This window comes from Episyrphus balteatus, chromosome 1 (assembly GCF_945859705.1).
Source record: "Episyrphus balteatus chromosome 1, idEpiBalt1.1, whole genome shotgun sequence".
Lineage (NCBI taxonomy): Eukaryota > Metazoa > Arthropoda > Insecta > Diptera > Syrphidae > Episyrphus > Episyrphus balteatus.
The window spans coordinates 46,753,509-46,777,128 of NC_079134.1; the positions used below are offsets into that span (position 1 = coordinate 46,753,509).

Sequence of the window (23,620 nt, forward strand, 5' to 3'; positions counted from 1 at the left end):
GCCTCTAGGCTTGACTTTAAAAGAATAGATATTATTTGGTAAACGAAAAGTTCGGCAGACATTATTCCGGTTCTCTTCTCTGATATGAGGAATAATCGGGATTATGATTTTTAGTTTTTTATGTATTGCTTAAGTCTCAAGAAATTTCGGGCTTTTCTAATTTTAAAAATAAAATGATTCATTTTCCAGCCAGATTTTCAGTTTTTTTTTTTTCATTTAAAAATTAACATTTCTTAAAAGCATTACTCAACCCTTTAAGACTGCAAAAATATGATACTTTATTGACCCGAAGTTATTGAAGCATGCATAAAAGTGACTGACATAATTTAAAGTCACATTACATTCATGTAGGTTTCGTCTTATGAATGCCGTAATGGTAGATTAATAGAAAACACATATTTGTTGCGGTTGTTATTAGTTAGATACCATGGCTCATATGGATTTTAAATTTAAAACTTCATTGACTGAGAACTAAATCATTGGGCACAAATTTTATTTTTAACTTACATAACTATGATATTCACAAATAATACATGATCAGAGCAGGAAGGGTAAATCGTTAATTTCATGAGATCGAATAAAAAATGTAACTGCTCATTAATAAATACATAGATTTTAAAAGATCCAGACCAATTCCGGTTATATAAAAGAGTTTTTTTGTTAAAGTTTTTGGTACTTGAATAATTCAAATATTACCTACTGGTTGGCACAATTATCTTTGTAATTTCTTAAGGTCTAAATAGATTTCAACAGAAAAGACGCAGTGCAAAAAAAATCAGTTTGAATTCAAGTGCAATAGAAAATCACCCTTTCCCCTCCTAAGATTTGTTTTTGTAGTGTTGGAAGCAAAAATACAATTTTCATACCCTGTGAGCCTTATTCCAGTCTTATGAGCTATAGTGCAAAAACCGTGCATTGTACAAAAAAAACTGTTAAGGTATAAAATGTAGATAATTTAAAGTCCTACATTTTTTCTAAAGCACTTTATCCGACTTAAATTATAAGAAAAAAGTTATGATGAATACAAGGGTTTTTTTGCTCTTAAAAACCCAGTTTTGTTGAGTTCAAACTGAAATTTTTTTTGATCTAACTTCAACTTTGGAAACTTTTATACTTTTTTGAAAACTGCAATGCTGGGATATATTTTTAAAATAATAAACCAGAGTCACACAATACAAATTTTTTTCGTCTTGTTGTTCTGAAATAAAAGTAAGAAATTGAGTTTTTATGAAACTTGGAACTGTTAACCCTTTCGAACCCAAGCTATGAAAATCAATATTAAAAAATGTTTTTTTCGGTATTATCGGGTCAAAAACATCACAACTAAGAAATATGAACAGCAAAAAGTTATTTTCCAAAATAATAAATAGCAAAACTAATGTGTTTTTCTCATGTTACATGTTAGTAACATGCACTGCCTATGACCACCAAAAAAAGTCGGAAAACTGAGAAAATAACTTTTTATGAAACTATAATGTATGCTACTTCTTCTAAGCAAAAAAACAAAACACTTTCTGCATTAACATTTTTTATATCTTTTTTTCAAAATTATGACCATATATTAAAAAAAAAAATCTGAATTTCAGTCCCTTTCTCGATAAAAAAAAAGTAAAGGTATGATTTAACGTGCTCAATAAATCAAATGATATTTGACTAACTTTCTGTAATAATCCAGTAACTAGGCATTATTATTTTTCAATTAAGCCATCGTAACCTAAAAAATTGTTTAATTTATTATTATTATTATTATTATTTTTTACGAATTTTTAAAAAAATGTTACATGAGAGTAACGCTGGGTCCGAAAGGGTTAATTAATTTGCAGAAAAATGGCGTATGAAATAAATAATATTTTTGTTAATTAATTGTTTCTTATTGTTAGGCAATGTTTTAGTGAAAGAATTGTAAAAAACAAAAATTAATAATGGGCAGAGGAAGCAAAATACTGTTGCAAAGTAGGGATTTTTCGAAATTTCACAAGAACTGCATATTTAATCGAAAACCTCAAGGATTTGGAATCAACAAGTTACCAATATCTGAAAGATCTAAAGTTGGCCTATCAGCACATTTCGTTTGATCCATTACTTTTTAGAGACCCTGCATATGCAACAAAATAATAAAAATACTATGCAAACAAATTAATTAAATTTTTCAATAAATAAAGAATTTCAATATAAACTATATTGGCTAATGTTTGAATACAGTTATTTTTGTAACCAATTATTTTTGTTTAATAAAAATACCATCGGAGTGAATTACTTTTACCATAAATATTGAAAATAGAAGGTATCATATAATGCCTCAAGCTCCCATCTGACAAAAATTCGAATAAAACGAAAATTTCGATTTAATTTTTCTTTTTTCTTCTTAAATTTCCTGATTTTTTTATTTTTGCTGAATATGAATATGAAAACAGCATTTAAATGAAGAAAACAAAACAAAAATCAGCCAAATCGGTTAAGATGTTTTCGAGTTTTTGCCAAAATTAAGCACGACAATTTTTGTAGAAGACAGATTTACTTGAATACTGGAAATTGCTCTGCTGACTTCAAAAGCAAATAAAAAAAAAAATGTTTTCTAGATGAGAATTAATATATCTATCATAATTTCATAGTCACAACCCAAGCATAAATTTCGTGTTGACCTGTGTAATTCAACTTAGTGTTAGAACAACTTATTTAAACTAATAAAGACATGTTCTTCATCTGTATGAATTTCCACACACTGAAACAGTTATTAGCCCAGTTGAATTAAACATTTCAAATGGAAAAAATTAGATCGTGCAATTTTTTCTCATAGGACGGTAGAGCGGAGCACTGGGAGCTTAAAACCAGTTTTTCGGGAAAATCAACCTTGTGCTTAAGCCGCCATCTTGGTTTAAAGGTAAAATACGTTTTAGCGAATAACTCGGCCATTTTTAACTTTTGACAAAAATTATATATGTAAAACTTGTAGAAAATTTTATTTTCTATAAATTTTATCTTAATAAATTTTTCTATATGACCCATATTTTTCGAGTTAATTTGGAAAAACTATACCCCTACTCAGCTTAAACTTTATACCCGCTTTGATTATAGATTTTAGCATCAAAGACTTAATTGTCTTGCTAGACATCAGTTATAATATTTACTAATTTTGTTTTAAACGTCACTTACCGATTTTGAGATAGTTCCTTTTGTTTATAAAATTTCAGGAATTTGCAAAAACTAACATTGCAGCTAGATTTATTATCCCCAAAAACACATAAAAATACTCCCATAATGCTTTGAACCTAAAATCTATAATCAAAGCGGGTATAAAGTTTAAGCTGAGTAGGGGTATAGTTTTTTCAAATTAACTCGAAAAATATGGGTCATATAGAAAAATTTATTAAGATAAAAGTTATAGAAAATAAAATTTTCTACAAGTTTTACACATATAATTTTTGTCAAAAGTTAAAAATGGCCGAGTTATTCGCTAAAACGTATTTTACCTTTAAACCAAGATGGCGGCTTAAGCACAAGGTCGATTTTCCCGAAAAACTGGTTTTAAGCTCTCAGTGATCCGCTCTACCGTCCTATGAAAAAAAATTGCACGATATAATTATTTCCATTTCAGCCTAATTTTTTGTACATCCCGACTGGGCTATATTGAAATCAAACTCTATCAACACAAAAATCTCTGCTTACTTGTTTTCTCTTTAGCCGTTTTTTCACGATTCGTGATCCTGATGAAAAGCAAGATCTCATTTAGTTGTTGTAATAAGTGTTGATTAATGATCTATAGGGATAAAGTGAGATAATAAAAAACGGCTTTTATTAGCATCGCACCTCGTACCAGCTTATATAAACTTAAACTTGAAATAAGTTCTTTATTTATTGCATCGTTGAAGTCCAAATTAATTATGAGCTCAAAAAAAGTTGATGGAACAATTAACAATGACCTTTTTTATTTTTATCTTCATAACAACTTGCTACCATTGAGTATTTTTTATAGCAGAGGCTTAAAGTTCATAAATAAAAGCAAGTATATTGTGATATGTATAAACAAAAAAAAAATGTGACTAAGAGATAGTACAAAATAATTCACAGTTGATTTCATAATAACTTAATTTTATTAAGTTCATACTAACAAAAACGAACATCACAAAATGTTTTCACTGTCTTTTTATTTATCACTTTTGAACTGCCCTTGAACCATTGCAAGAGCAAGGTACCTAAATAGAATTAAAGTTGCGTGATATCTAGTCGAGACTTAAGTGTTAAGTCATTAAATTTTTGTAAGTATACCTAGTGCATGACAAAATTTATAGAACTATAAACTACTTCATAAATAATTTTGCTATAAGTTCTGTTCTGTTATGCTAAAATTAAGGTTCCCAAATCAATTAATTCCCGTAGTTGCGTCTTGCGTTGCTTGGTTATTAAGCGGAATGTGAGTTGCCTTTATTGAAAAGGAGCTTTAATTCTCCAGATTCCGAACTCTGAGCCGAATTTTTCTGAAAATCCGTTTACCTCTTTAGTAGAGATTAGTATTTACTTCATATCTGCTACGTTCAGCAACCTATTTCTACTTCGTTTGACTAATTACACTGTGCTAGTTAAAAAAACCGACAGATGGCGCTCCTATCTACTAAAGATAATTCGAGTATGCTGAACACGATGGCGTCCTTAGTTTTTCAAAGTTGGTTCTGTTAAAAAAGATTTTGGCCTTTGAAATTTTCTGTATTAAGCCAAAAATCATCGTAAAGCCCATTCATTTATTTGGTATTTACTGATTTAATATCGATGTTTATAGATCAAATATATGTTATTTTATGAGAATTACAATTCGTTACGGCATTCTATTAACAAAATTATAATTTTTATACGTTAAAACATAGTTTTTTAGAAAAATAAAATATCTTTTTCCTGTAAAAAACATCATATTTTGGTCAGTTTTTGTTCAAATTTAAATTTTTAAAAAGTAATTCAAGTTGTATATCAAGTTCTTCAATAAAAAGCACAGCTACAAAGATAAAGAGAATAAAAGAATACACGTACGCCAAAAATCAATGTTTCTATGAACTTGTATTTTCAAATGTAATCTTGTTTACAAATATTTATCAAAAGATAAATTTTTGTTTTAAGCTAAAACTTCAATTTCGTTCCTCTTCTTCTATTTCTTTCTGCAGGTTACAGCATATATCTCCAAGCAGATGGTTAAGTTTTTTTCCGCTGTACCAGTGCTCCAGCCTTGCTGTTATTTGGTGGAACCGCTCTCCATGCTCGTCTGATTCCGCTGGTGACTGTTCATTAAATTTCTCTGTGTGGCAATGTAAAAAATGAATTTTCAATGACATTCTCACTTCAATCAAATGGAAAGCATTTAACATATCTGCCACATAAATACGCCAGTTTTCTGCTCGATTCACCCCCAGCACATTTTAAATAACATTTTTGACACAATTCCACGCTTGAAGCTCTTGTTCGGTCAAAACATTTTCAAACCGTGTATTTTTCATTAAACGCCTCATGTCAGATCCATTTAAAATTCCTGCCAAGCATGAAATTTAAATTAAACGTTATTGAATTATGCCAAATATCTAACCTTCTTTTATTTTCATTCCACTAAGGCGTGGAAAATGGTTTTTAATTCGATGAAAGCGTTTCCATCCGGGTCCAGGGCTTTTATGAAATTTTTAACTATGCCTAATTTAATATGAAGTGGGGGAAGTAAAATTTTTTCAATGGGGACAAGTGGTATTTCAACTATGTTGTCCCGTCTTAATCTAACATCTTGTCGTAAGGGCCAATCTGTTACAGTATATTGATCACCATTAAAATGTGGGACACACGACACATAGACGCATAAAACACATGTTTTAAGTGTATTGTAGTTGCATGTTGCATCCCGCAAAATATCTATTACTTTCAGATCTGCACATATCTTCCACATGTGTTCATTATATTGCACTAAGTCCAGGATTTTTTTCAATGAAGAATATGATTCTCTAGTTTTTGTACTAAGTGCAATGGGAACCGAATTTTTGCTATTGGTTTTGTGCGATAGCACAGCCTTCAAACTATTTTTTGACGAGTCTATGAAAAGACGCCAATCTTCCGAATTGTATTCCTGGTACGGACATCCGTACAGAACGCAAAAGAATTATTTTCAATGGTTTGAAAAAAAAAACCGTGAAAGTACTGAGGCGATTTAGCGATGCAAATACCCGCACATCAGGTCCTAGGATATTTTGTTTTTTTAATTCCTGTGCTTATAAGATCGACTGTCTCTGCGATAATTTGAGACGACGTGTTAGAACATCCAAACGGTTTTGGGTAAATTCCACGTGACTGCATGTTGGAGTTTGATGGGATGGTTGATATAATGATACATTTGATTCGTCTATGGTTTTATAAGTAGTTAAAACACCTTCGTTTGTTGGACTTGGTCTTTTTGGATATGGTATTGTATATGAATTATGTGGCAGCGGTAACTGGACAAATTTTGTTGGAGTGCAAGAAAAACGTTTTGCTTTCGAACGATTCATCCCAATAAGTGAATTCTTGCATCCATAACATTCGTTTGGGTCATGTTTTTTTGATTTGTCCACATCATTGAGACACCAAACGGCAAACAATTCGACTTACCAACAATCCAACATTGCAAATTCCAAATGCATGTCGTACAGATGAACGACGGTGCCCAATCAACATCATGAAAAACCTCAAGGCCAAAATAGCTTCGATACCACTCATCGTAGTTGTTACCTTTAATAGTCCGCTTAGTCCTTAGTGACTCAAAATTTTCCGCAAGCATAGCAAAAGTTATTTATTTTGCAACAAGATGACGATGAACCACTCATTTCAAATATTTAAAAAAGTACCAATTTAATGAAAACTTATTTATTTATTTGTAATTTATTTGTTCCAATTTGTATATAAAAAAATATTTCTAATAAAAAAATTTAACAAGTGTTACCTTAAGGTTGGTCTGTTCCCAAATGAAAGAGATTACAGAAATGAGCAATGTAAATCAGTTCTTTAATGACCTTGGTGATTGAAACTGTGCTTTATTTACATAGATCAAATTTAGTAAAGAGAGTGAAAATAACGCTAAGTAGGTACATAGATTTGCAACCGAGAGTATGAAAACTACAAAGAGCCTATGTATATTTTTTTCGAGTCTTACGTCAGATAATTTCTCTCTTTGAATATGTTATGAAACGAATTTTTGGTCTTCGATATAAAGAGTATGAAGACTGAAAGCGACAAAATCAGTAGCATACTTGTAAAAAATATAACTCTAGCCAAAAGGCTAGTAGCTAGCTTGTAGTGGCGGTAATACTTTCAAGTTGTTGTTGTTGTTCAAAGGATACAAACAAAAATTTGATTATTTCTATGAAATAGCTTTTAAACAGTGTGCTTTTTATTGAAGAACTTGATATATAACTTGAATAAGCCAAATAAAATTATTAAACTTTTTTTTCGATGATTTTTGGCTTAAAACAGAAAATTTCAAAGGCCAAAATCTTTCTTAACAGAGCCAACGTTGAAAAACTAAGGACGCCATCGTGTTCAGCATACTCAAATTATCTTTAGTAGATAAGAGCGCCATCTGTCGGAAAAAAAAGTTGCATTTTCAAGCACTGTGTTATTTTAACGAACAATATTTCATTTAAGATGTGTTGCAGTAGGCGTGCTTTTTTAGCAAAGCTATCCGCAGTAAAATTTCCCAATTATCAACACTATAGAAAAATTTATATGCACGCACCAAGAGAAAGGAAAACGTAAATTTATACACTTCGTCAAAATTCTATCCGCAGCTTGGTTTAGCTTCTATTCCTATCGGCAGCTGCCTATTGTTTTTGTAATGCATGTCCATGTAAACGCCAATTACGGATATCAATGCCAAAAAAACACAACTATTGATTCATTTTTTGTCAATCGAAAAAGTCATTTAAGAAAATTCATTGTTGTCGCACTTTATTTTGGAATTAGCTCACTAGGCTCTTCAAGAATTTAACATCTAGTCCATTGAAATGTTACATTAACCTTGCATTTTGGGTAGGACAAGATTTTTTTGTTTTGATCTGAGGGGAGGTTAATGTGAGTATACAATCCAGTTTTCGGGGTTGAAAGCTCCCCCATTTGTCCGACATCTTGGAAAAAGGGGTGTAAACTGTTTTTTATCGATATCTTGCGAACCGTAAGTCCCACAAAAAAAATGTCTAAAGCGATTTTGTAGATACATAATTTATTTCTCTACAATTTTGATTAAGGTACTTTTTTTCTGTAAAATTGCAAATAAGAAAGTTATACTTGAAAATAGATGTACATTTTCAAGAAAAAATTCTTTGAAGGGCCATAGCTTTTTTTTCTACAATTTTTAATTTCTGGAAAACGGCAAGACTTTTTTGCATCCAGTTTTCTGTTTTTGTTTGAAAACACATTACAGCATTGAATTTTGAAAACTTAATTAGTACTTAATTATTTGCCCCAGATCTAGATCAAAAATAAATTGATTTATTTTAACTGTTGTTTAGTGAATGCATTTTTGCTTTTTTTCAAACTCCTCCGTTCCGAACTCATAAACATTCATTTCAAATATACAATGTTAACTATGCAATTGTTAATTTCGAAATGTGCCATACACCTAGAAGTATGCATCAAAATGTGTCATTTATTTGGAAAGAAAATATCGATTCACAATTAGGCGCTGAGCTTCATTTTATGAATGCAGTTTTAAATATGCAGCAATTCAGCAGAGGTTGTATTTGCTGCATATTACCTGCGTTTTATTATGTAATTGGTCATCCATATAATTTCATGATTACAAAATAAAACGATTCAATATGGATGCAGATTTTTATATTCATCTCTTTTTAGCTTATGTTTGTTTATAATCCAATTCATGCCATTCAAAGCCATCTACATATTAAAATAGAAACTAATTTAAGGTTTAATAAAAAATGATCCCAATGGAAAGGTGGTGTTTTTGATTTGCGTGTAAAATTGATCCTGATTCAGATCCACATATGAATAATAAAACACTGATGTTTATTAGTGTAGTGTTAACATTAATAAGCTTTTGAGTCGGCTTAGAAGAATATTTACAGAAGATCAAAAACTATTAAAGAAGTCTTTCTTTGCCTAAATACTTCTAGAGAACCTTTAAGAAACTGCTTAGGTAGGTAAGTTAGAATTTCTTAAAGAAATTAAAAATAGAACAAAAGCGTTCAGATTTAAAGCATCTTAATTTTTCGTATTTGATATTCTTTGTTTTTTAATTTTCAAAATGGTGGAAAATAAGGTATTTAGTTCGCTTCTATCTCAACACTGATTCGTACATTTGTTTACAATTTGTCTCTCACAAGATGTTTTAACTAACTTACGACAGTTAAAACGAATTTCGCATGATTAGTTTATCCACACTCAATCAACAACAGTCTACATCTAAACATACGCCATAATTACATCCACTGTGGTGTCAGCTTAAGTCAGTTTTATAGATTCAAAAAGAGCACAAATATGAACACGCCTATTTTTATTTTGACAGTGACATTTGACGTTTCTCCTTATCAGAAAGTGAAGTTGCGCTACAGGCTACAACTATTTTTATTCTCAACCAAAAATCAAGTGGTTTTGTTTTTATTTTTATTATTATTTTTATTTTTACTCAAATGGCACAAATTAAATCACTTCCCTTGCATTTGGAAAATCTTCGAAAAATCTTCATCAAATCTGTGGAATCTGTTCGCCCAGCAAATCTCTTCGATCGCACTAAATATGCTCTCCAACCGAAGCTAGATGAAAACAAACGAGTTGTTATCAAAATCCAAGGCAAAACATTCGATATAAGCCGCAAGCGATGTCATGTCGTTGGCTTTGGCAAAGCAGTCTTAGGAATGGCTGTTCAGTTGGAAAAATCTTTAGAAAAACGTTTGGTATCAGGAGTGTTGAGCATTCCTCTTGGAACATTAAAACAATTCAAAGATGACAGCAGTATGCAACTATCTGCTGATACTAAAATCGAGATATTTGAAGGAGCACCAAATAATCAGCCAGATCAAGTTGCTCTGGAAGCTGCTAAGAATATTAAAGAGCTAGCTGAGCGTATGGGTGAGAATGACATTCTCTTTGTTCTGATTTCTGGAGGTGGGTCGGCCCTCCTTCCCATGCCAAAGATTCCAATTCAGTTAGAACAAAAGCAAAATCTGATAAAAAGAATTTCCCTTCAAGGTGCTTCGATTGACGAAATGAATATCGTCCGAATAGCACTCTCGGATGTGAAAGGAGGACGATTGGCTGTGGCTGCCAAAAAAGCATTTGCTGTGATATCGTTTGTGATAAGCGACATTGTCAATGATCCCGTGGACTTGATTGCCTCTGGTCCAACTAGTCCCATTCGCTCTAGAAAACTGAGAGCTCATGATATCCTTAAAAAATACCATCTTTGGCAAGATTTAACCCAGGAAGTGCAGAATATGATTCAAAATGATGATATTCCAGAGACTCCTGGGTTAAACAACACAATTTACATTGTTGGGGACAATAAAGTAGCCACAGAAACGAGTGTCAGCGAAAGTGTTGTACTCGGCTATAATCCCTTTATCCTTAGCACATCGATTCAAGGAACAATTGATGATGTTCTAAAGTCTTACAAAATTCTTTTGGAATCCCTGAAACGATATCAAAACGAGGAAATCACAGAAGATGATTTTCTCGAAGTCTTCCCATTCGATTGTAGAATATTCAAACATTTCATCAAAACAGTTCAGATGAGTAAAAAAGCAGGGAAGCCTCTGTTGTTGATTCTTGCCGGTGAACCAACTGTTCATGTGATTGGATCTGGTGTAGGAGGTAGAAATCAAGAGCTAGCCATGCGTATGTCATTGGAATTATTCACAAATCCATTGCTTCGTGATGTATGCTTTCTTAGTGCAGGAACTGATGGCATTGATGGACCATGTTCGGCAGCTGGAGCAATAGGTTGCAGTTTGGTAGTTGAGGAATTTCTTAAGACTGCAAAAATGGAGGAATTGAATAAATTCTTGGAAGAAAATGATTCTTATAATTTTTATAAAAATCTCTGTGATGGGTGCTTTCATGTAGTGACTGGACATACGGGAACGAATGTAATGGATTTGCACTTTATTTTAGTTTCGTAGTTGTACAAAAATTATAAATAAAATTATTTTAACTGACAAATTAGTTGTGTTGAATTTAATTGTAATTACACTTTCCCGACAAATTTGGATCAAATTATTTCAAATAATTTTGGAAATGGGAAGATGTACGATAAACATACCCAAATAAATTTAAAAAGAAGAAAATGGGTAAGAAGAATAGATAGCGTAGGTACTGTTCTTCCCATATTTATTTTTAAAAATTTATTTTCTGCTGCTAGAAACTTCAGAAAAAGAAGTGCATTTTAAAACATAGGTGAGGGTTTGACCATAGAGTAAAATAGAGTAAATTCAATCAACAGTTCTTCAAAAATTTATTTTCAAACTCAAAATATTGGAACAAACTTAAGAATTTAACTTCTATATAATATATCATGTGACAGTTTCGAGGGAAAAGTGGAACAGAAGTGTTTATTTAAAACTAAATGTGTAATGTGATGTCGAATTTCTTAAAAAAAAAAATCAAATTAAAATGTGATCTACGTGTCGTAAATAATGTGCTGAACATGATTTATTGAACAAAAGATCGCTTTCAAATCGATTTTTTTTTTTTAATTCTTTAATCTCTAAACGTAACTGAAAACTAAAAGTTTCTTGGAGCTCTGGTTCTTGAGATACATATGTATTTCTAACCAATTTTTTTTTTCTTATATTCCGAAGCCGATATTATTTGACCAAAGTCTCGAAACAAGTTTTGGTTTACAGATTTGAGTTCACAGTGAGCACCCCTATGCATTAAGGTAAAAAAAATTCCAAATCTATTTTTTTAAGATTTTCGAAAAAAAATGAATTGTCAAAAAAAAAAATACCTATATAAAAATAAAATTTCTCCAAAAACATCGCATGAGATATCTAAAGAAAGATTTCTTCAAGCTTTATTCATAACTGAAAATCAAAAGTTTCTCGACGTACTGATTCTCGAGATATTTCCAACCAAACTTTTTTGTTCTCATATTCCAAAGCCGATATCTGTTGACCAAAGTCTTGAACCAAGTTGTAGTTAGGTAATAGACATGAGTTCACAGTAAACACGCATTCACACTCAAAAAATTTCATGTGTAAATATCACAGTCGAATTAAACATTTCAAATGGAAAAAATTAGATCGTACAATTTTTCATAGGACGGTAGAGGGGATCACTGAGAGCTTAAAACCAGTTTTTCGGGAAAATCGAACTTGAGCCAAAGCCGCCATCTTGGATTTAAGGAAAAACAAGTTTTAGTGGATAACTCGGCCATTTTTTATTTTTGACAAAACTTATATGGGTAAAACTTGTAGAAAATTTTATTTTCTATAACTTTTATCTTAATAAATTTGTCTATATGACTCATATTTTTTGAGTTAATTTGAAAAAAAAACTATTCCCTTACTCAGCTTAAACATTATATGCGCTTTTAGTATAGATTTTAAGATCAACGCAATATGGGAGTGTTTTTATATGTTTTTGCGGATGAGAAATCTAGCTGCAATGTTAGTTTTTTGCAAATTCCTAAAACTTCATAAACAAAAGGAACTAAGTATCTCAAAATTGGTAAGCTTCATTTAAACAAAATGAGTTAAGAAAAAACTTCATCGAGTGAGGCATCAAAAAAAGGTTTCTCAAGCTCTATTCATAACTGAAAACCAAAAATGTTTGGTGGAGGTCTATTTCCTGAGAATTTCCAACCAAAATTTTACATATTTCGAAGCCGATATCTTTTGGCCAAAAGTCTCGAAAAAAGTTTTAGTTTACAGATATGAGATCACAGTGAACAGACGTATGCATTTAGGTAAAAATATTACAAATCAATTTTTTAAGATTTTCGAAAAAAATGCAATTGTTACCTCTTGGCAAAAAATTCAAAAACCTGAAGTTTCTTGAAGGTCTGGTTTCTGAGTTACATATTTCTAACTGAACTTAGTTTTTTTTAATTTTCTTTTATTGAATTCAGTGGGTCATAATAGGGTCCCTATTCCTCAATCTTATGGCCAGGATTTTCCAAAAAAAAAAACAACATTTAACTACCTATTCATTTGTTCCTAACCACCTATGATTTATGTTCCAGCATAGGTTATTCTCAATTAAAAGAACTATCTAATAAGTCAAATTCAAAAATTTAATTTATGTCCGATCAAGGCTCATTTTACAACATTTTTGCCCTCTTAAAATTACTAATTCATGGCTTTGGAATGAAATAAAATAACAGATGATCATATTTCTCAAGAATTTATCCTAAAAATAAAAGAATAATATTTGATGGAACTTCTATCTCACTGCATGTGGTACACATTCACATCACAATTTCACATAAAGCTTCATTACATTTTTGTGTTTGTTTTATAATAATTCTCATGACAAATCAAAATCAAAGGTTTATCACGATGAAATCTGAGATGACTTTGATCAATAACATTTTTTTGTTGTTGTTAAATAACTTAAATTACGAAGTTTCCAGCAGAGAAAAGGGTTAAAATATTTTTATTTGTTATTTTTTTGAATTTGAATTTAAATTCAATTAAAAACAAAAAAAAAAACAAAAATCCCATAGTCACATTTTCACACGTCTATTTTTTCGTCACAACATTATCACAAATTTTAGTATCACCTTTGGCTTCGAGTATAGAAAAAATCAAACAATAATTTTATTTCGTCCTCAGAAAATGTAGATACTATTGTGGCACTTTGAGATTCACCGATCGAGGGCGCTAGAATTGTTTACACCATGCATGCATTTGTGTATCTTTAAATGTGACGAATCTGTGTATTTATGAAATCATAAAATTTGGTAAATCTATCGTCATGGTTATTATTTACCACATCATCGACATCGACATCAGTGTTCCCAAACACAACTCCTTCAAAGGGTAGCTATATCCAATTGGATTGGGGTATTATAGATTTTGAAGTGCGCGCGGTTGCATTTCTTTATGTTGAGGATATTGAAAGAGTTTTCCTGATGGAGAAAGAAGAAACCAATTAATATCAATCAGGATTAACTTTTTTGTTGTCTTAATAGTTTCATGGGGATTTTCGTTTATGTTTTCTTCAAAGTAATTTCAATTAACACTAACAATTCAATGCAATTCACACTCAATTCGGTACAAATTTATTGTTGTTTGATCACCAATTTTCATTCTTTTAATGATAATTACAGCAATTAACTTTTATTAGGTTTCTTTAATAGGTGCACATTAGACATTAGATATAGAGGAAGTTTCTTTGTTAGTGCAACCTTTTATTTTTAAGTTCTTTAAACAATTTTTGTTACTGAAATAAGTTACAAAAGAGTTTATAATAAAAAGTTATGGCAAGTTTCATATGCACATGGAATTTTTTTTTTATGAAACGTGGATTTTAAATAAACGTTTCAAAAATTCCTTGTTCCTTTTTTAAACTTTAAAATGACAACAATCTAGTTTCCTCTGATTTTTTAACTTTCAAAGTGATTTTTCTTGTTACGTACAAGAAATGTGTAGTAGGCGTTGCGTTTTGTGTTTTCACATCAAAAATTGTTTTATTACCCATATTGAATTTGTGTTTTGAGAGTAGGGCTGCCAGATAAAATTTTATTAATGTCGGGACAACAGGTCTCAAATGTCGGGACAGAAAAAAAAATTACATGAAATCGAAAACAAAAAATAAACTGAGGGAAAAACCGCAACGTAAAATGTTGAAAAACTATCATGAAACACTTTTAAAATAAGATTGAAACAAGGTAAGAAAATTTTTTTTCAGTCGGACTTCAGCTTTTGTTGCATTTTTTCAATCTTATTTCCAACATTCAAGCATTCGCCTAGAGAATGCGATCGATTAGCGGGTAGCGGTAACGATATTTGTATGAAAAAAATTCCACATCTGAACGTTGATATGTCAGTTTGGAATTTTTTTCATACAAGTACCGTTACCTCTACCGTACCGCTACCGCATACCCTCCGGTGTGGCCAAGCCTTAAGGAGGGTATGCGGTATAGCGGTAACGATATTTGTACTAAAAAAATTCCACACCTGAACGTTGATGTGTCAGTTTGGATTTTTTTTCATACAAGTACCTTCACCGCTACCCGTACCGCTACCGCATAACCTCCAGTGTGGCCAAGCCTTTAATGTGAATTTATTTGAAGGCTTGGGCACACTGAAGGGTACATGTGGTAGCGGTACGGGTAATTGTATGAAAAAATTTCCACAGCTGAATTTTGTTGTTCCAGTTTGGAATTTTTTTCATACAATCACCCATACCGCTACCGCATGTACCCTTCGGTGTGGCCAAGCCTTAACAGGTATTATAATTGATTCTGTAAAAAAAGCTTGTTTATTTCTTAGAAGGAAAAAAAAATCCAAGCCATAGGTAGGTACATGTATAAATTGAAAAAAATTAACAAAAAGAAGTATTCATACAAAATTGACTGCATATAAAATAAATTTTGTCCGCGAAAAATCATACATCATCCTCTGGCGAACGAGGCATATGAAATAAAATGTCCAAACAAAATTTGCCCAGCCAAGAAAAAAAAAATTTGTTGTGTTGTAGATGTTAGACATTGAGTTAGAGAAAAATATCTTCTCTGGAGGCCGGGTGTAAGTGTGGAAACAAAAAGAACGCAGAGAATTATCTAAACTTTCTTGTATTTCAAAGCTCTTTGAAAAAATTGTCTGCAGACACATTCAATTCTATTGCCAGTCATCAATTGAACCTGAACAACATGGTTTTTGTCTTCGTAAATCAACAACAGCAAATCTTCTCAAATTTACGAATCTTATTAATAAAAATATGCAAAATGGACTCCAAACAGATGTATTCTATGCTGATTTAAGTAAAACTTTTTTCAGAGTTAATCATTCTTTACTTCTGCTGAAGCTCAAGAAATATGGGTTTTCAGAATGGATACTTTCTTGGATCAAATCGTATTTAGAAAACCGCATTCAACATGTACGCTTCAAGAATTGTGTATCTAAAGTTATTAATGTTTTATCTGGAGTTCCTCAAGGAAGTCACATTGGACCGCTTCTATTTTTATTATTTATCAACGACATAATGCAAGATAATATTGTATTCAAAAATTCTTATCTTCGCTGATGACTTCAATCTGTTCTATGGATTTTCGAACCCAAATGGATATTTGTTTTTACAACATGACATCGATAGTGTTTCAGAATTAGTCCAGTGCATTTATGATGTTCATATATGGGCGACCCAGCAGTTTGTACCACCCCCAAAATTTTTTTTGCTCATTCGATAGAGCATTGGCTGAATATCATTACCCTGATTTTTCGCACTCGCGAAATTCACCTTTCGGCCGCCATCTTGGATTTTAGTTTTTGTTGAATATCTCGATTTCTATTTATCCTACATAAAAGTTGTGCATACAAAAAACGTAGGCAATTAAATTTCGCGTCTTTTATGTTAAGAACACTTTTTCGATATTCTGAATATTAAAAAAGTTACAAGCCAAAAAAGTAAAAAAAAAACCGAAAAAATGACAATTTTAAAGATTTGAGCACTTTTTATCAAAATTATGAAATGATCGTATTGATTTGTTTAACGACTTAGGAGTCTTGTTTGATGCCAAACTATCATTCAACCCTCATATTAATACTATCAGTAGTAAGGCAAGAAGTCGTCTGGGATTAGTTATGAGGTTTTCCAAGGAATTTAATGATCCCTATATCACAAAAACCTTATACTGTGCCCTTGTTCGTCCGATTTTGGAATACTGCAGCTGTGTATGGTGTCCTTGCTATGAATCCTCCATAAATAAAATAGAAAGTGTCCAAAAACAATTTTTGCTGTTCGTTCTTCGTCATCTCCCGTGGGATCCAAATCAACATCTTAACCCATATGAACATCGATTGATGCTATTAAGTTTATCAACCCTGAAAAAAAGAACAGAGGTAAACAATGTTCTCTTCCTATTTCAACTTCTCGAAGGATCAGTTTGCTCTGCCAATATTTTAAGCAAAGTAAATATCAACACTCGCCCGAAAGTAACACGCTATCCTGCTTTTTTTACCTACCTTCCAACCGAGTTAATTATGGCTTAAATGAAGCCCTAAATGTTATGTGTTCGGATTTTAACCGTTATTATTATCTAATTGATTTTCAATTATCTAGAAACATTCTTAAGAAAAAACTGTTTCATTAATTATTTTTTATTTCTTTTTATACTTTTACTTGTTCAATAGTTTTTTTTTTAACTATAAAAAATATAAATATATACATATACACTATACAGGGTGTCCCACAGTCACCGCCCCAAACGAAACCATGGATTCCTGAGGTCATTTTAAGTCGAAAAACTTAAGAGGTTATTTTCTCGTTTTCGCCCCGTTTTCGAGTTATGACGGTTTTTATATTTTTTGCTCCCTTTTTCTTTAACTGGCTTTATCTTTCCCAAACTACGTCTGATTTGAAAGATTTTTTTTTACAACCAATCAACAATTTATTACAGTTTATGTTAGTTCCAAAACTTTTTTTTCTGCGAACAACCGTTTCTCTGCAATTTTGCATCAAACCCAATTTTCTTTGTTTTTTCAGTTGTTTTTTTTTCACTTTCATATCATTCTATTCAAAAAAAAAACACGTAAATAATTATTTACTTACCTATAAGTATTAATTTTGTTCACTTACTATTAAAGCCCAGTTTATTTTACTTTTTTTTTTTCATTCTTTCTTCCTCATTTTCTTCAGGAGTGCTAGGAGCCGAAGAACATATCAGGAAACCACACAAGATTATTACAGGTGTGATCCCTTAGACCTCGTAGGGATCTTGGATGTTCTTAGTTAAGCTTATTAAGGATCATTTTATTCACTCAAAGTTGAACATACCTTGAGGATTTTTATATACAACTTCCTTTGTTCACTTCAATTTGACGTTTTCAATTTTCGATGTTCAACTGAGTTGGTCAACTTGATAATTTCTCAACTTCCTCTTCTTTTTCCTGATTGGAATACAGGTGAAAAAGTTCTTCGTTTGCAGTGGAATATGAAAAAATTGAAACTCATCTGGGGAGCGATATCTTCCATTTTATTTCATATGTCAATCAGTTATAGCGAAAAATTAATTTGCATCAGTAAATGAATAAATACAATTTTAACGAAATGTAGGTTAGTTTTTTTTTTCAATTAAAATTCTTTGGGTATTTCATAATGTCTTTACATCATATACATGTACTTACATTATAAGCTCTTTTATTTTTTTATTTCCTAAGAATAAACGTAACAACACTAAATCTGTCCGTAGGGTTACAATTTTGTATTTGTTCGTCCTTAAAAAAACCCTTTATTGAGAAAAAATTGTTATTAGATATCTATGCCTTACTTCTTAATAAGCAAGTCATAATTTTATTAATATTCCAATTGGTATTTTTACACATTCTTACATCAATAAATAACAAATTTTTATTGTTTCAAATTTCTTAGAATTAAGAATGATCACTGACTTTATAGTTTTTAAAAATTTTTAAAACATAATGTCCATTCGTCTATATGAATTGAACTCGACCAAAACACCACAGGTACAGAACAAAAAATAAAATGAAAGAAAACTAACATAAAAACTGAAAAAAAGGTCCATCCGTATAACGACAAAGAGATGTATCTTAAAGATAAGATTTGGAAAAATGTTTGATTTGTTTCACTGTTGATAAAATCAGATTAACCGCGCCAAATACACTAAAAATTATACACACTGGTTATGGTGTAACAAAATCCTATCCTATACTTTGCTGGACTTAAAGATCGCCAAGACATCGAAAATTGGATATAAAATATCTTTCGTTGATTTTCTTAGTTTTGTTGCTCGAACTTGTTGTTTCGTGTGCCCAGAAATGTTAGAAACAGCAGTGTATTTAGGGAAAAATTAGATGTTTGTATTGGTAGCACGGGAACTCGATATCAATGAGCTCGCTTGCATTTATTTGTATCGGAAAAAACACTGATTGTCTGATACGAGATTTGGAGATATGGCGATGTAAATCAATTTTTAATTGATTTTAGGACGAACGTCCAACGCATTCTTTCAAAAATTATGGAAGCTGGTAGGATTCTGATACAAAGAGTAAGAATGGGAACCTTTGTCAATGAAACACAAAATTAAATTGGATATACCTACTAATAAGAATGATCATTAAAATCCATAACCAGAAATGTACCCAGTTTTATTTAAATTTTCTCAAAAATCACTTTTCCATCCCATTTCCATTTCTTTCGTTAAGTTTTTTCTTACTAAAAACATTCCATGATTTTGTTTAGAAATTATTGTGATGCAATTTTCTTTGTAGTTTAAAATGTTTGTATATTTTTTCTTTCAAATTCAATTGATGTACCGCCCTAATAAATGAGAGCATTGAAAGATATCCATCGTACAAAGTACTTGTGTTTTTATCAATATTGATGGTAGAATTTGATTCTCGAATATTATGTTTAGTTTGTTTGTTTAGAAACTGTTGTCGAGATGTCGAAAATGCAGCTACTTTAGAATTCAATTGCACTAAATAATCATCAATGGACATATGTGCGGCAGGCTGTTCTGTTAGTATTATCCACTTAACATTTGTCTTATGGTTGAGATGGAAGTCTGGACAGAAGAAGGTTTAGGAAAACCGTTATGGAGAAAATTGTCTTATGATATTTGGGTTCTTGTTTTTCTGTTTTGTCTGTGTGGAGTTGCTGATAGCGCTTAATTTAGATCCCATAAAATTTGATATATAAGACAAAAGGTAACTTTTAAATACACTTTTACTCCAGTCAAAGCGTCGGAAAAAAGGGCCTCACCTTGCGCATAGAGGCACTGTCAGTTTTTATTTCATGGATCGATAGGGGTATATTTTAAATGCTTACACCCAATTTCTCACCACCTGATCATTCTTTTTAGCGGAGTTATTCACAAAAATGCATTTTTTGGGATATTTTACTTCTAAGCTATTATCTTTGCTCCAGATTGTTGTAGACCAAAAAATAAACATACATTCTCTTCCTTATAATATTTTCTTTCGTTGTATGTAATTTCATTGTATTTGAGTGAGTAAATACAAAATGGCAGCCAAATTCTTGTTGTTAAAAAACACATTTTTGTCATTATTTCGAAAATGAGAAGCGGAAAAAAATTGTTCTAACCCGAATTTTTAATTTTCGTGCGAATTTTTAATTTTCACACCTCAAAATTCATCCTCAGGTGGGCAAAAATTTTTTTCGCTTCGCATTAAAATTCGGGTTAGAACAATTTTTTTCCGCTTCGCATTTGAACATTGGAATTAAATTGAATCTACTTATGTTACTACGAGTAAGTATATAACTCAATTTTATTTATTTTGAATTTCCTAAATGTATTCTTGATTTTACTTATTTCTTAAAAGTTTGTACTAGAAAAAAAGAGTGCAAAAACTTTGTGAAAACCCGCGATTTCCCATTTTCATTTTTCAGTGCAGACTTTTGTAAAAAAAAATGTGCCAAAGACACCTCATCTAATAAGATACATACAGAAAAATTATTTTCCACCTCCCACTTCACCCAAAATTGAATTTCGTTCAAAAAAAAAAAAAAATTGTTGTTCTCAAATTCAACGAGAACTAACTTCCCAAAAAAAGTGAAATTATTTCCTACTCTTAGTGAAGTAATGTCCCATAAGAAAGCCGCATCCCCCTCCCATATTCTTCTTACTTATCACTTATAGGTACTATGAACACGAAGCAAGATTTCGCTTCCTCCAGAAATGCGGCCTTATTTCTATATTGCAACTGAAATAAGGCCCGTCGGGCGTTATTTCGGTTTTTCCATGGAAATAAAGCCGCATTTCAAATGGGGCCTTATTTCGTAGGGCGTTAGTTATTTCACGTCACCGTACTACTATGCCCCTTTATATATGACTGCTATTAGCTTTTAGAAGAAGGATAATTCTTTCCCTGTCACGGAGGAACAAGGATTTGCTCACAATTCCAGTCCTAGCGTCATTAGGCAGAAAACATCTGAAAAACAAAGGTGGACTGTGTGAGTTTTGACGTGTCACTTTCTCATTGGTGAAAAAGTTGTGCATTAACGTTTTGAATGGCTGGGCGAATGAACATCGACACTCCAGACCGAAAAGTCTTCAACGCCAAGACATGAGTTACACGAAACAGATAAAACCCCAATTTCGGATAGGGCAACCAAGTTGAAGGTGATATCCAACGACTTAAGAACTTGAGGCCTAGCTGTTGATCGAACTGGCTGCTGGAAGAAATTATTGAATGTGAGCACTTTAACTCGTGTGAAGGTGGCCTCAAGAGTTACTCTTTGGAGATAGGTTGTTGTTTTGGGTCCCGAACAAATTTCTCTTCAGATAACATTTTCATTCTAAAGGCTATTCCTCAGAGTTACCTCTCAAGGCTAGGAGGTTTTCTTAACAAGTTCCGAAGGATTTATTTATTTTGTAAATAAATAATTGGAAGCTACATGGAGCATGAATACAAAAATGGTGTAGGTAAGAAAAAATAAAAATTTTAAAATTTTGTCCGCCATTTTGAAAAATGCTTAGGTCTCAATAACTCGAGAACGACTTTTCACACAGAAATTTTGCAGAAACATTTCTGATTAGAAATATAACTATCTTTCTTTGTCTATTCCAACTATTGACTGAATTATAGATTATTTGAATAAAATAAAATTCCTATTTATTCATTCTCTTATTAGGTCTGCCAAATCTATGACGATGGATGAACCGAGCTATTTTAAATAAACCTACATATTGCAATATTTTGAATTTCTTTAAAAATATCTCTATGTTCAATGTTCAACCTTAAATACACTAGTGAGTCACCATACCCAAAAAATCGAAACAAGTAATAATTATGAATTTATAATTTTATATAAGAATCAAAAGAAAAAAAAACCACTCATTTTCTAAAAAAAAAGATATCCCAGATGGCAATAATTTAATACTATAAGAACTACAACATACATTCATTTAGCTTTACATATATGTAGTTATATACAAATATACATGCATGTAAGTACCTATTCATCGACATCAAACAAAAGGATTTTCGGCTCCTCCCACGCTGTACGTTTTGAGCCAATAGTCAGTCAAACAAAAAATCTGTTTCCCTCTTTTTTCCTTTTTTTTTTAAAGATGTGAAGATGTGATTTTAAGTGTTTTATTTGTTTGTTGATTCTTTTTTTTGTTCATTTTTATGTATGTTTTGAACAGATTCAACACAACAAGAAAAAAACAAATTCAAAGGTACCTATACACTTGTACAGTCATAGCCAGAATTTTTCGAACAAGTAGCTGAAGAAATTTAAATGGAAACTGAAATTCATTTTTATCATTGTTTAGAACTAAAACTTTGTATAATTTCAAAGGTCTCTATGGTGCTTTTTGGTATCAACAATTACTTGCACTGCCATTTCTTGACGAAAAGTCATGAAATTTTGTACACTGAAGGATGTTAGTATGGAGAATATGAAAAATCTGCGAATTGTTTTGTTTTGACGTCATATATTTTTCTTATTCAAATTGGAATTTACAATATTAAAATCTACTTAAAAAGTTATTTTGGTTTAACGAAGAGTTAAACATTCAGTTTTGTTGAACATTTTAATTTGAATCTTTATTGAAAAACATGGTTGGCAACAATATAATGCAAAATAATAATTTTTTTAGTTTAAAAAAAAATCCAAGAAATATTGTACCAAATTTCAAGACTTTGTCAAGAAATGGTGGTACAAATGAATTTTTACTCCGAATAGCATTAAAGGCACCACTGTGCGGCGGACGACGGGGCTTTGCAAATAAGGACCTGTGATACAGAGAACAGAGAAATATTGGCTTTTCAAGAGAAAGAAATAGTCCAGTGCATTTATAATTTGACCCAGCAGTTTGTACCACCACCAAATTTTTTTTGCTCATTCGATAGAGCATTGGCTGAATATCATTACCCTGATTTTTCGCACTTGCGAAATTCACATTTCGGCCGCCATCTTGGATTTTAGTTTTTGTTGAATATCTCGATTTCTATTTATCCTACATAAAAGTTGTGTATACAAGAAACGTAACATAAAAGACGCCTTTTATGTTAAGAACACTTTTTCGATATTCAGAATATTAGAAAAGTTACAAGCCAACAAAGTAAAAAAAAAAACAGAAAAAAGTGAAAATTTTAAAGTTTTGAGCACTTTTTATCAAAATTATGAAAAAACCTTCCGAGATAAGATTATTCACCTTAAAATTTTCTACAACTCTGCTATACAACTTTTTTTTTCTATCTCTATAAATACAAAAGTTATTAACATTTTTTTTTTTTGTTAAAAATGCTCTTTTTTGCTTGTGTTTTTTATCTTTACTTTTTTTTACCAAATCTTGAATTTTAAATGATTAGTGATTATTTTATAGCTTTATGTTACAAGAGAAAATTCAGGACCTGCAATTTTTTTTATATATAAGTCTCTTCATTTCGTAAAAAGGGGTATTTTTTTAACAAAAAAGTATTAATAACTTTATTAACTATAGCGATACAAAAAA

General features: G+C 31.2%; 2 protein-coding genes across 2 annotated transcripts in view; one reads left to right on the plus strand and one right to left on the minus strand.

Moving 5' to 3' along the window:
* The window catches only part of LOC129907801 (pancreatic triacylglycerol lipase), a 79,183-nt gene that overhangs the window by 15,172 nt on the left and 40,391 nt on the right, over nucleotides 1–23,620 (minus strand). The gene's annotated exons all lie outside the window — the stretch shown is intronic.
* Nucleotides 9,459–11,163, plus strand: LOC129907802 (glycerate kinase). The gene has a single exon (XM_055984188.1). The coding sequence runs from the start codon at nucleotides 9,642–9,644 to the stop codon at nucleotides 11,127–11,129; it is 1,488 nt and encodes a 495-aa protein (XP_055840163.1). The 5' UTR covers nucleotides 9,459–9,641; the 3' UTR covers nucleotides 11,130–11,163.